At 35.5% G+C, this 14,194-nt stretch overlaps 1 protein-coding gene across 3 annotated transcripts in view; it reads left to right on the top strand.

The window, feature by feature from the left end:
* LOC111055309 (actin-related protein 5) overlaps positions 1–8,273 on the top strand; it is a 38,655-nt gene extending 30,382 nt beyond the window's left edge. For all 3 annotated transcript variants that reach the window (XM_039427837.1, XM_039427825.1, XM_039427830.1), the window contains exons 12-14: positions 1,568–1,732; positions 2,615–2,826; positions 7,245–8,273. In XM_039427837.1, the coding sequence (XP_039283771.1) occupies positions 1,568–1,732; positions 2,615–2,826; positions 7,245–7,364 (497 nt within the window). In that variant the 3' untranslated portion in view covers positions 7,365–8,273. The remainder of the gene's footprint in view (positions 1–1,567; positions 1,733–2,614; positions 2,827–7,244) is intronic.
* The last annotated feature ends 5,921 nt before the right edge of the window (positions 8,274–14,194 follow it).

Raw genomic sequence — 14,194 nt, 5'->3', positions numbered from 1 at the left:
CATCACGGAACTTGATGAATTATATCATATGGAATACAAATTCAAACGTGAACTGAGTTTGTTAACATTTAAAACAGTTGACATCTGGTACTTGTGGATGAGAATACTGCTTGAGGTCTACTGTTCACAGAACTACTAGTTCATCTACATTACAATATTAAATGCTGGCTTCTACACTGATACAGTAACGCGTCCCGTAGCTTTGCATCCGTGACTTTGAAACGGCATATAGGCAAGGTATGGTTCGCGGGGTAATATTCACGGCTTTGCAAAAACATCAGGCTTCAGAGACCCTTCATCCCTAGATGGAGGAAGCTCCCTACACACAGAAATTCCCCATGAAGTTGCAGAGAGTTGCAACGTATCATCAACAATGGAAAGAGCTCCAAAAACCTCCGTGTGTATCTTTTCGGATGCAACACGTTGTTTCTGAGAAGAGACAAAAGAGCATCTGTTGCTTATGGAAAGATACAAAGATACGAGGGTAGGCTGATAAGTAATGCACACATGCTTGTGGAACACAAACCAAATAACCCTCAGAAGCGAGCCTGGTGGCATGTGGAAGTTCTATTTATCCTTTTCACTGCTGCGTAGTTTGAAGGCGTTGCTTCCATCCAGTTTGGTTTGGTTAGTGAAAGAATGGCGTCGTTTTCTGGTGTTATTATAAACACGAACTAAACAACGCGCTGTCATCGAATTTTCAAATGTTGAGAAAGTGAATCCTATAGTGAGGTCCACGTTATAATGGCAGTGTTTGATTAGCAATGGTATTGCTATCCTTGTCTATCATTCAACAAAGCGGATAGCGCTATCTCTTTCTCGCTTTGCTCTGTTGCCAGATCGTCTTTTAACAATGTACATATCAACAAAATATTTCATCTTAAATAAGAAAATTCATTATGAAATTATTGAAAAATATTATTTCTTGCTTGATTAAAATTGATAATTTTAATCGAGAATGAACAGTTGATATTACATCAATAAACCTGTATCAGCTCACTACCTCCGTAAACAAAGCCGTAGTGCATTCGTGTGACGTCATCACAGGTAGGACTCCACCAATAAAAATTCGTTGATTTCAGCTGATCTATATCAGCTAGTGTTTTTATTGGTGGAGGAGTCCTACATGTCATGACGTCACACGAATGCACTATGGCTTTGTTTACGGAGGTAGTGATCAGCTACCGTCTATAGAAGGCATTGACAAGACAGACGATCGGCAACCTTGTTCTCCTATATTTCTCCACTGTCATTATAACGTGGACCTCACTGTAGTTGCCCTCCGCCGATAGGCGAAGCTACAGACCCGGACTGTAACTATTTTCTCCATTAATGAAATGTTCGTCGTTTGACGGAATTGTTGTAATAGTTTTATGTTTTTTGAATAGTAGCGCTCATCGAATTTCCATCTAGCTGTTTACTCTGTTGTCAATATTTGCAGTAGCAGAAGTCTTCGGGGTGAATTACAGCATTTAATTTGGATTTTCGTTTAATAATGATAATTCATTAGCATTTGAATAATTGCAATATCTCAGTAATTTCCATCTGTAGTTTTATGATTTGTCAGGTGGCGTGGGTGAGGCCCACCAGCTGCATGTGGGCATAGAGCGTCTGCGAGCCACTGAGTGTCTCTTCCAGCCGCATTTGGTGGGCTGTGCCCAAGCCGGGCTGGCTGAGCTGATTGAGTTTGTGCTCAACCGCTACGATACGGAGACACAGGCTAGGTTGGCTGGTGAGTGGTTGCTGCTGCTTTTTGCCATTACTAATATTGATAGAACATTTACTTTGACTTAACATTATTTCGAACTCATAATCTAAATTTTGGAGAGGAGAATTGAAGGGTCCGTTTGTTTTCCTTTTCCAATATAATTTTAATTCACTTTTTGCTATTAAAAAGAACGAGTAGCAGTCAGATTTTCCAATAAATGGACTCACTATTCTCACTGTGACAACGAGATCTTTCGGCAGGTCCGCCATCTTCCTGGTTGTACTCATAGACAAGTAGAAGGATAGGATGGCAATTTTTAGTGTGCAGTAAACAGCTGCGGCAGCCTTCCTTCAAGGATAGAGCAGCTACATCTAGCTCTGCTATAAACAAAAATTGACATGTAGCAGAGCTACATATAGCTCTGCTACATAAAATTAGCGTTAAATCTACTTTTAGCAGAGCTACATCTAGCAGAGCTATATGTAGTTGACAGAGCTATATGTAGCTCAAATTTTATATAGCAGAGCTATATAACTCTTCAGCTACATTGTGTAAACGTAGCTTTACACTATAGTTTCGCGTTATAAATCATCACCCGATTTACATTCTATCATTTCCACTACTTTATCACGTATATCTCACTAGATATTATTATTTGAAATAAGTTGGTTTAAATCCTACTTGATGTGTAGATATCAGAGAGTGCGTATGAATATGGAAATAATAATAATACTATACAGATGTACTAATAGTAATAATATAGTAATAGTAATCAAACTATTCCTAGATTGAGTAATTGTGCTGTTGTTTGTGTGTTATCAGAAATGTTTGTCAAGATATAATTTGACGAAGTGGAGGTATTTTTTAATAAATATTGAATGACAAATGAAATTCTATTCTATTCAGGCAACGTGTTTGTGACGGGAGGGTGCGCGCGCATACCAGGCCTGGAGGCGCGGCTGACAAAAGAGTTGCTGGAGATGCGGCCGTTCCAGTCGCACTTCAAGGTGACGCTGCACGGCGGTGGAGGGGCGGACGCGTCCTTGGGTGCCTGGAAGGGAGCCAGGCGGCTGGCCAACGAACCTGACTTCCGGCAGAGGTTTATGACCTCCAGACAGGTACCTCATTCAAATAGAATCAAATTTATTTCCGCCAAAAAATACAACAAAAATATTTGTATTGAAATCATGCATTAATAGTTTAAAACTTCGTTTTACTTGATAATATCATAGAGAAACAGTAGCATAAGTAGATATGAGATATGCTCCTGTTTGCAGACAAATTCACTCTTTAGCAAGCAGTATTGTATTCATTGGCCCATATGAATAAAACCAGAGCAAATGCTCATGAGCAAAAGCATTGAGCATAAGATTCTGCTCATGAGCAAAAGGTAGAAGCAAAAGCATTTGCTCATTTTTATATGAATAAGCTTTACCTTATACTCTTACCTTATGCTCCTGAACTCTGGAGCAAATGCTCACGTATTTTAAAGATTTTTCATCAGCTGATTCGCTTTTGTAGCCTTAATTTGTATTTATAACTCACGGAAGCGCTAAATATACAAACAGGGGGCACCGCTTGTGTTTGCGTCGTCTGCTCTGTTTTCTATTTTATGAATACAGTTTTAGGTTAGTTGAGTTTAGAATTTTGAAATAATAGCGTGAAAAAATGTCATCTCTATAATAATCTTCAGCATATTCTTATAATATCAATAGCCTTCTTATAATCGTCTACACTCTCATATTCTTAAATGCCTATTTCCTATTTTGTGATGGCTATCTTTATAACAGGTAGCTTTTGTATTTATTATTTTGTAGGAATAATAATGGTGATATATATCATGGTTGAATCTAAAAAGAGTTTTATAGTTCTACACTATTGGTTGTGATAGTATCTGGTATAGTTTCCTCTTCCTCATACGAATTAGTTGAGCCATTTTACTATGAGCAAGAGGTGATAAGCTGCTCTAGACTAGACTCACCTTTTTTGAAACATTTGCTTCAAAAGTTGAGCAAATGCTCTAGTTTATTCATACAATTTTGAGCAAAAGCTTTTACTTTTGAGCAAATGCTCAAACTATTTTTTTGATGAGCATGAGCAAAAGGTTTTGCTCACGTTTATTCATAGAAAATGAAGCAAATGCTCCATATTTTAGAAGTATAAGCAAATGCTCAACTTTATTCATATGGCCCATTGACTGTACACTACGCATTTTTGTTGAATTCAATATTTGATTATTGTTATTCTGTAAGGTACTTTTTATTGAATAAAGATTTATTATTATTATATATAATCCAAAATTAGTAATATAGGTTTATAAGTAGTAATAATCCCATGGTATAGGGCGTTTATATCGCAATTTTCAATGTTATCTCAAGCCGATAGTCCATGTAGTTCGTTCCCGTGAAGCTGCGTAATGCTGATAGTCTTCCATATTATGACCTCCAGACAGGTACCTCATTCAAATCGAATCAAATTTATTTCCGCCAAAACAATACAACAAAAATATTTGCATTGAAATCATGCATTAATAGTTTAAAACTTTATTTCTCTTGATAATATCATAGAGAAACAGTAGCATAAGTAGATATGAGATATGCTCCTGTTTGCAGACAAAGTTTACTCTTTAGCAAGCAGTATTGTATTCATTGGCCCATATGAATAAAACCAGAGCAAATGCTCATGAGCAAAAGCATTGTGCATAAGGTTTTGCTCATGAGCAAAAGGTAGAAGCATAAGGATTTGCTCATTTTTATATGAATAAGCTTTACCTTATACTCTTACCTTATGCTCCTGAACTCTGGAGCAAATGCTCACGTATTTTAAAGATTTTTCATCAGCTGATTCGCTTTTGTAGCCTTAATTTGTATTTATAACTCACGGAAGCGCTAAATATACAAACAGGGGGCACCGCTTGTGTTTGCGTCGTCTGCTCTGTTTTCTATTTTATGAATACAGTTTTAGGTTAGAATTTTGAAATAATAGCGTGAAAAAATGTCATCTTTATAATAATCTTCAGCATATTCTTATAATATCAATAGCCTTCTTATAATCGTTTACACTCTCATATTCTTAAATGCCTATTTCCTATTTTGTGATGGCTATCTTTATAACAGGTAGCTTTTGTATTTATTATTTTGTAGGAATAATAATGGTGATATATATCATGGTTGAATCTAAAAAGAGTTTTATAGTTCTACACTATTGGTTGTGATAGTATCTGGTATAGTTTCCTCTTCCTCATATGAACTAGTTGAGCCATTTTACTATGAGCAAGAGGTGATAAGCTGCTCTAGACTAGACTCACCTTTTTTGAAACATTTGCTTCAAAAGTTGAGCAAATGCTCTAGTTTATTCATACAATTTTGAGCAAAAGCTTTTACTTTTGAGCAAATGCTCAAACTATTTTTTTGATGAGCATGAGCAAAAGGTTTTGCTCACGTTTATTCATAGAAAATGAAGCAAATGCTCCATATTTTAGAAGTATAAGCAAATGCTCAACTTTATTCGTATTGTATTCATTGACTGTACACTACGCATTTTTGTTGAATTCAATATTTGATTATTGTTATTCTGTAAGGTACTTTTTATTGAATAAAGATTTATTATTATATTCAATCCAAAATTAATAATATAGGTTTATAAGTAGTAATAATCCTATGGTATAGAGAGTTTATGTCGCAATTTTCAATGTTATCTCAAGCCGATAGTCCACATAGTCCTTTCCCGTGAAGCTGTGGAATGCTGATAGTCTCTCATATTGTGCCCTTCTCACCCGGCCAAAACAGTAAAAATCGACAGTAATCGACAATATTTGGCTTGAGATAACAGTAAAAGTTGCGACATAAACGTAAAAATAGACAGTAATCGACATTATTTGGCTTGAGTTAACAGTAAAAGTTGCGACATAAACGCCCTATACCATGGGATATCTACTTACGCTATTGTTTCTCTATGATAATATCAAAAAGATGCTACAATTCAAACACTCCGCTCAAATAGGTTAATTGTTAGAATAGCGGAGTCATCACTCAGGTCACCGAATTGGACTTTTGAACTGGTTAGTTTAGAGTGTGATGACCACTTATGATCGGTTTCCGAGCTCGGGATTTATCTAAGTTCTAGACTTTAAACAGCTGGAGTCAGAAAATTGGCTTTCCAAAACGGGGCGTAGTCACAGTCCACATATACATTAAATGTCGAAAAACTAGAAGATTGAACACGAAATGAAATAAAAGAGAAAATAGTGTAAAGTTTCAGCTATTTTGAATTACTAGCAGGAACCGGTGCTCCGCAAGGATCTATTTTAAAACTTGACAAACTGAAAACTTGACGTAATGCCGTCAGGCTCGCTTCGCTCGCCATATCCGTCTAGCCAGGGGTCTCCGCCCCCTGGACCCCCGACTGGATCGTCCAAGAATAAGATCAGTAGGCTCGCTTCGCTCGCCTGCATTTTTCATTTGAGCATTTTTATCATATGTTAGGACGATCCAGTCGGGGTCCAGACTAAACATCTGGCTAAACGGATATGGCGAGCGAAGCGAGCCTGACGGCTAGTAATATAATATTCCCAGGAATAGCTCTGATTGAAGTAGCAGTGCCCAATCAATTTTTCCGCATTTCAATCTTCAACTTGGTGCCAACCTAACAAAGTCAACTCAACTTAATGCCAACCTGACAAAATTTTTAATTTAGTTACCAGTTAACAACTGTTTCGAAGAGGTACTCTCTAGATTATAGTTCTATACCAACATATGGTATGGCCTTTATTCAATTATAATTAAGAGAATAAGAAGAATATACGTGCTTAAAGAACTTTAAACCCTTTAAAACCACCCTTAGAGTTAAAATATTGCCAAAAGATTTCTTAGTGCGCCTCTAAAGGGCCAACTGAACATACCTACCAAATTTGAACGTTTTTGGTCCGGTAGATTTTTAGTTCTGCGAGTGAGTGAGTGAGTGAGTCAGTCAGTCAGTCAGTCAGTGAGTGAGAGAGTGCCATTTCGCTTTTTTATATATATATATATATATATATATATATATATATATATATATATATATATAATATATATATATATAATATATAGTTAACGAGACTGCAAGAGATAGGACTGTGGAACAGAATATTGGTGAAACTATGATAGCGCCAGAAGTGGCTCAAACACAATAGTAGGTATAGTATTACATGAACTTTTTGAAAGTGATTTGAAAAAAAAATGTTAGAACAACAGAACTGAAAGTTGTCAACCTTATCATTCTACCTCCATTTAGAGAGGCTTTCATTTGTGATTTACAGCATTTAATTTGGATTTTCGTTTAACAATAATTATTTATCTCTCTATAGTTTAGCTTCATCAATGATTTCATCATTGTAATCTGTCTTGTGGTCAGATTGTGGTCGATTGGTGGTCGAAATTCACCAAAATCTATTTTCGAAATTGCGAATTATTCTTGTCTTTGAATTCTTGTGTCTTGAGTTTTGAATTTTCAGAGATTTTTCAAATTCAAAATGTAATTTTATTAAATCTTTTTGCAGGACTACCTGGAGAGAGGCGCCGACTACTTTCGTGAACACCGAGCAAGCAATGTTTATGTACCAACTCCTGTGGTGATTCCTATCACACAAGCAACTGACAACATGTCTATTGACCAGTGAAAGCCATGCAACATGCTGCAAGTGACCAGTATACACCATGCAACATGCCGCAAGTGACCAGTAAACACCATGCAACATGCCTCAAGTGACCAGTAAACACCATTCAACATGCTGCAAGTGACCGGTAAACACCATTCGACATGTCGCTGTGAAATGTTGCAAGTTAACACCATGCAACATGCTGTAAGTGACCAGTGAACACCATTCAACATGCTGCCTGCTGTGTATTTGGTATGTGAATCGATGCAACATGCTGTATTGTAATTTGTTCAAATCCAAATTTTTTACTCTATTTATTTGTATAGAATTAATGTAAACAATGCTTCATTGTGTGAACATGCAACATGTTGCATTCCAACTTGCAATTGTTTGTGAAACATGCACAAACGATTGCATTAGTTTATGCTGTAAACAATGCAACATGCTGTATTGTAATATTGGAATGTGTGCATTATTTTTGTAGATGCAAATCTTCTACTTTCGAACTCATTGAGTAGTTGTATCTGACAAAAGTGAACGATATAATGTCGTTCTGTAATATTTTAGGTTTTAAGACGCTTTCCTGATGTTCTTCATTAGTAAATAATATTCGTTTGGATTTTTGTTGGCGGGGAGTCCTTTAAGATCTGCTTTCCAATGCATTTCAGAAAATAATACAATTGGTTTTCTATGGGATTGTACACACATCTCCATTCTTTCAAAGTGTAAACAACCATTAAAAAGTGTGCAGTAGCACAGATTTCTATTATATAAATTGAATTGATATTGGCCATAATGAATTGATATTCCATAAGATATGATATTCTCAATCATTTTAAGGCTGTGCAAAGGCTAAAAATAAACTTTCTACTGGTGATATTTTTAAAAGTTTTTCAATTTGTATATCAAAATATCAAGCTATCTTAATAAAAAAGTTTTCTCTGGGAAACATTTTTTTCCGATCATTACTTTTTGAAATATGAGCGCCAAAAGTTTGAATTTCTGGGACAGAACATTCCAAATTCGGTAAGAGATAAATCCATGAGATTAAGAGGATAAATTTCTTCATGGTATTGTTGATTGAATAAAACAAAAATCTTTTGAAAATATCAGTTTTTGAGAAATAAATTGACCAAAAATAACTCAACTAAAAGTTATTTTGGTCATTTAAAGAAAATTGAATAACTTTCTCAAAAATTGATATTTTCAGATAATTTTTATTTTATTCAATCAACAATATCATGAAGAATTTACTCTCCAAATCTCATGGATTGATCTATTACCGAATTTGAAATGTTCTGACCCGAAAATTTAAACTGTAGGCGCTCATATCTCAAAAAGTAATGATCGGAAAGAAATGTTTTCCTCAGAAAACTTTTTCATTTTGATAGCTTGATGATATACAAATCGAAAAATATCAGCAGTAGAAATTTTATTTTTAGCCTTTGCACAGCCTTAATGGATATATGAAAGATTGAAAATGCAATCTTTTGTAGCGCATAAGCGTACATACTTTTGTAAATACTTGACGTCGTTATAATTTGAGGACGGAAATTCGCGTACTATAAAAAAGAATTAAATTCTCAATGCTTGTTACTTTTTAATTTCAAATCTACTTATTACTACCGTACTTGACATTGAACGAGGTGCCCACAGAGCTCACTCTCGAGAATCAATTGTTTTTATGGAAGTAGTCACACATTTTCATTGTGGCAAGTGTGAACACTGCCATAAGAACCTGTGGTATTCTTCTCTGTGAGGCGGAACAGAAATTCATTACAGATTAGAGATATGCGGGAAGGCTATATATTTAGCCTGATACAAACGGCAGGTAAAATTTAGCCGGCAGTAGGTCTTACGCACTACTAAGGTAGTCTCATCTCTCATTCATTCATTCTCTCTTTCATTCATTCATTAAATCATCACAAATGGAAGCGTTTATGCGGCATTGTCATTCATCATCATCCCCTCATTATCTCCTGGGCTTAAAATACTCGTAGAGAGTTGCCTTTGAAAATAAATCAATAAAGGTCGTTACTTACAGTGTCAAAGAAATGTTTTGCAAGGGACTGTGTGGCAATGGTTTCACACAGTTTGTGATGGAATTTCCGATAAACAGTTACAAATTAATTCTGTTACAAAATTGGGGTGTCCGACTTGTGACAAGGAACCGTTACTATATGGGAACAGTTCCCACTGAAGTGGGGAGGCTTCAGTCTCCATAATTAGATTATTCATTCATTCCGGTTGCACAAAGTTATTCAAAGTTATTCCGGTTGCACAATAATTATTCATTTATGCCGGTTGCACAACATAAATCCCACGAGCACCAATCAGAGAAGCCGTCTTTACGAAAAAGCCTTCCTGATTGGGTCTCATGAAATTAATCACGGTTAAAATTTTAACGGATTTTGTGCAACTGGGGTCTAAAGCTGCGTTTACACCAAAGTTATAAACAAAATGTTTATTTCTCCGTCCTTATAGATTCTATTAGATTGAACATAACCATAGAGAAACAATAGCATAAGTAGATATCCCATGGTATGGGGCGTTTATGTCGCAACTTTTACTGTTATCTCAAGCCTATAGTACACGTAGTTCTTTCCCGTGAAGCTTTATGACGCTGGTAGTCTCTCATATTGTGCCGTTCATACACTCTTACCCGGTCAAAACAGTAAAAATCAACAATAATCGACAGTAATCGACTTGGGATAACAGTAAAAGTTGCGACATAAACGCCCTATACCATGGGATATCTACTTACGCTATTGTTTCTCTATGACATAACTTATCATACACATGATGAACATACGTATTTGTCAAGTTCGGTTCAATCTAATAGAATCTATAAGGACGGAAAAATAAACATGTTGTTGATAACGTTGGTGTAAACGCAGCTTAACACTGTTCAAATTTTCTTCTTGGTGACTCAAAGGTCATACTCTTGAAAAAGTATATAAAATTAAGTGTATTAAAATGCAAAAAACATTTTTCATACAAATCAATTATTGATTGTTGTGAAAAGAGAGTGTTATGCTAATTGTCAAGACTAGTTACTTATTTTTCAAAAAGTTGAAATTTGTATGTTACAGCATTTTTGTTTATCGACTACATTCTCCCATGATGTGTACATGTTTTGATTTTGCATATGTTCTTTGTAATGTATTTCAAACACACAATAAACTTCGGTTGACGTTTGTTTGCAAGGCTCTTTGGATCCTTGAATCCGAATGTATTTCAACATGACAATCTGGTTGGTATGGTACTTTTTGAGTAGCAACCACAGTTTACGTACAGTGCCGTGTTGAGTGACTTCTTTAGGTTGACTGTATTCCAACACTAGAGCTGGGCGTACACCGGTTAGTCAAGACAACACCTAGTTACAAATAGAAAGAAAATAAAAATCTCAGTACCATTTTGAATTATTTAATCACAACATGTTTCAACATTGAATACTGAGATTTTTACTGGGTACTGAGATTTTTATTTTCTTTCTATTTATATTACAAGTAGCCCTATATAGAAAAGAGATAAGACTAGTTACGTTTAGTAACAATACTTCACATAGTTGCTTATGAAGACATGTCTAATTGCAATGACTAATCAGTGTGAGTTGTGTCACAAGCAGCTATGTGAAGTATTGTGATTAAACGTGTCTGATAATGTCTTGTCTTGTCGTCAAGGCAAGACACTGGTGTGCACCTAGCCTTATTCATCAAGTAATTGAATTGTCAGAGTATGAAGGTTGTATTTATAACCGATTTCAAATCGTTCTTTGGCGGTCGTGCTTTGGAGATATCAAGTAATTGAATTATCAGAGTATGTGGGTTGTATTTATAACCGATTTCAAATCGTTCTTTGGCGGTCGTGCTTTGGAGACATGAAGTCATTGAATTGTCAGAGTATGAGGGTTGTATTTATAACCGATTTCAAATCGTTCTTTGGCGGTCGTGCTTTGGAGACATTGAATTGTCAGAGTATGAGGGTTGTATTTATAACCGATTTCAAATCGTTCTTTGGCGGTCGTGCTTTGGAGACATCAAGTAATTGAATTGTCAGAGTATGAGGGTTGTATTTATAAAGCAATATTAAATCAGCTAGTGAACAGATAAAAATAAAAAATAAAAATAGACCACTGAAAAAATGGATAACTCCGGGGCTGATAAGATCCATTAGAGAGCGTGATAAATTGCATAAAAAACTAAACAGTCAGCCATTCAATATTGAATTACAATCTAGGTACAAAACATATAGAAATTTATTAAATAAACTTATAAGAAAAACTAAATTTGAGCATTACAAAACCATAATCTCTAATTCTAAAGGAAATAGTAAAAAAACTTGGAATTGCATAGAAGAAATTCTAGACATCCAACGTGCAAATAAACCGCCCAATATTGATCCAGATATTTTAAATAGTTATTTTGCTGGAGTGGGGAGAACTTATGCTGAAAGAATCGATATTGTACAACACTCAGTGGAGGCACAACGTTTACGTTGTTTAGCGGCGGACAGTCCACATTCATTCTTCATGCGTCCAACGAGCTCCGATGAGGTATTAGTTATCATCAGAAACTTGAAATCTGGCTCGTCCCCGGGGGTGGATGGACTGGGTAATGTATGTTTGAAGAATATTGCTGATATTATAGCGAAGCCATTGTCAGTGTTATTCAACAAATGTTTTGAATTGGGTCATTTTCCTTCTCATTTCAAGATAGCAAAAATAGTTCCTCTATTCAAATCAGGTGACAGAAAGGCTCCCGAAAACTATCGCCCAATCAGTTTGATAAGCAATCTATCTAAAATATTTGAAAAACTTATAAAACGACGATTGCTAGAATACCTTAATAAATATAAATTTTTAGCTGAGAATCAATTCGGTTTCCAAGAGGGCAAATCAACTGAGGATGCTATGACAAATTTAGTTAGGATAATTACAGATAACTTTCAGAGCAACAAAAAAACTTTAGCAGTATTCCTGGATTTAGCAAAAGCCTATGATACCATCCCTCACAGGTCCCTTCTGAATAAGTTGGAAAGTATAGGTTTTAGAGGGACAGTTCTAAAATTATTTGAAAGCTACTTGCAAAATAGATCTCAGGTACTCACTCTAAATGAAAAAACAAGTTTCATGATATTGACTGGGTTTGGCCTTCCCCAGGGTACAGTCCTCTCACCGATATTATTTTTGATATACATTAATGATCTCTTAAAAATAAATATTAATAACTGTACTACTATATCTTTTGCCGATGATACTGCCTTGGTTTTCACCGGACCAGATTGGAGGCAGGTGGAGCGATTGACGGAATCGGGTCTGGCTATTGTGAAGTCATGGCTGGATCAACATTCATTAACTCTAAATGCAAAGAAAAGCGTTTACATGGCCTTCTCACCCTCAGTGAGATCAGCCCCCCGGGAAGGGTCACATACGGGTATTAAAATTCACTCCCCTGACTGCGCCTATTACGCATATCAACGGGTGAGGCACGAGGACTGTGGTTGCAGCTCGTTAGAAAAAGTGAATGTAATTAAATATTTAGGCGTTATGTTCGACTGTCATCTGAAGTGGAATGCTCACATTGATAGTCTGTGTAGAAGATTGAGACATGTCATATACAAGTTTCATAAATTGAGCGGTCTCGGGGATGCGAATATAGTGAAATTGGTGTACTCGGCATATGCTCAGTCCATTTTTCAGTATGGAATCAGGGTGTGGGGTGGTGCCTTGGATACGCACATGAACAAGATTCTCGTATTGCAAAGACATGTAATAAAAGCCGCTCTTGGCCGTCCCAGACGCTACCCAACAAATCTTCTGTTTGTTGAGTTCCCCGTGCTAACGGTAAAGCAGCTCTATATAAAAAATTAATACTGTACCTGAATAAATGTAAAAATATATTTAAACCATACATGATGTCATACAACTTCCGAGCGAAACCGAACTATATTATAAATAGAACTGACTTAACTGTTTGCCGAAGACAATTCACTTACATCAGCAATAAACTTATTAACTTGGTACCTCAACACTTTCTAGTAAAACATATAACTAAGTCATCCATAAGAAATATAGTTGAATGGATAAGATCTGTTAATGTATCTCACCTCTTTCATAATTGATCTCCTTATCTTTTGTCACCTCCATATAGATTTTTAGTTTTAATTCAGGTGTTTTTTCCTATAGCCATCTCTGTAATAAAGCACTCCTTTTGTTTATTATTTATTTTCATTTTATTTTTTTTTTCAATATTGATATATCGATTAAATGGTTTATTAATTTTGTAAGTTAAGATTTCTAAGATTGATACTCGTTGCAGCACACAAACCTCTGGTTTTGCTGGCAACGCCTATAAGCTAATTTTGAGAAGAATTATTATTTATTTCATGTTAATGTTCAAATTAAGTTTTTAATTGTGTTTTTGTTTTGAAAAAAATTGTATTGTATTATGGCAAATAAAGAATTTGAATTTGAATTTGAATAACCGATTTCAAATCGTTCTTTGGCCGTCGTGCTTTGGAGATATCAAGTAATTGAATTATCAGAGTATGTGGGTTGTATTTATAACCGATTTTAAATAGTTTTTTTTATGAGCGTGCTTTAGAGAATGTAACGTCAGTCCGTTGTCTCCGCGCAAGCGCAAATCGCGCAACATTGATAGACTCAATGCTACATTCACAGAAATAACTCCTTCAGCACATTAAGATGCTCAACATTAAAAGTAGCGTGTTCTCAACTTTACTCTTAATTCGATCAAATTATTTCAAGACTTCTATGCGTTTTATTGTGATTTGTTTTTAGTCTTACAAACTGTTGATTATATGGCAAAAACGTTGAGAAGTTGGTTATG

The sequence above is a fragment of the Nilaparvata lugens genome, chromosome 1 (assembly GCF_014356525.2).
Source record: "Nilaparvata lugens isolate BPH chromosome 1, ASM1435652v1, whole genome shotgun sequence".
Taxonomy (NCBI): domain Eukaryota; kingdom Metazoa; phylum Arthropoda; class Insecta; order Hemiptera; family Delphacidae; genus Nilaparvata; species Nilaparvata lugens.
Note: the sequence above shows the minus strand (reverse complement) of the source record. Positions and strands in the feature narration are given on the sequence as shown.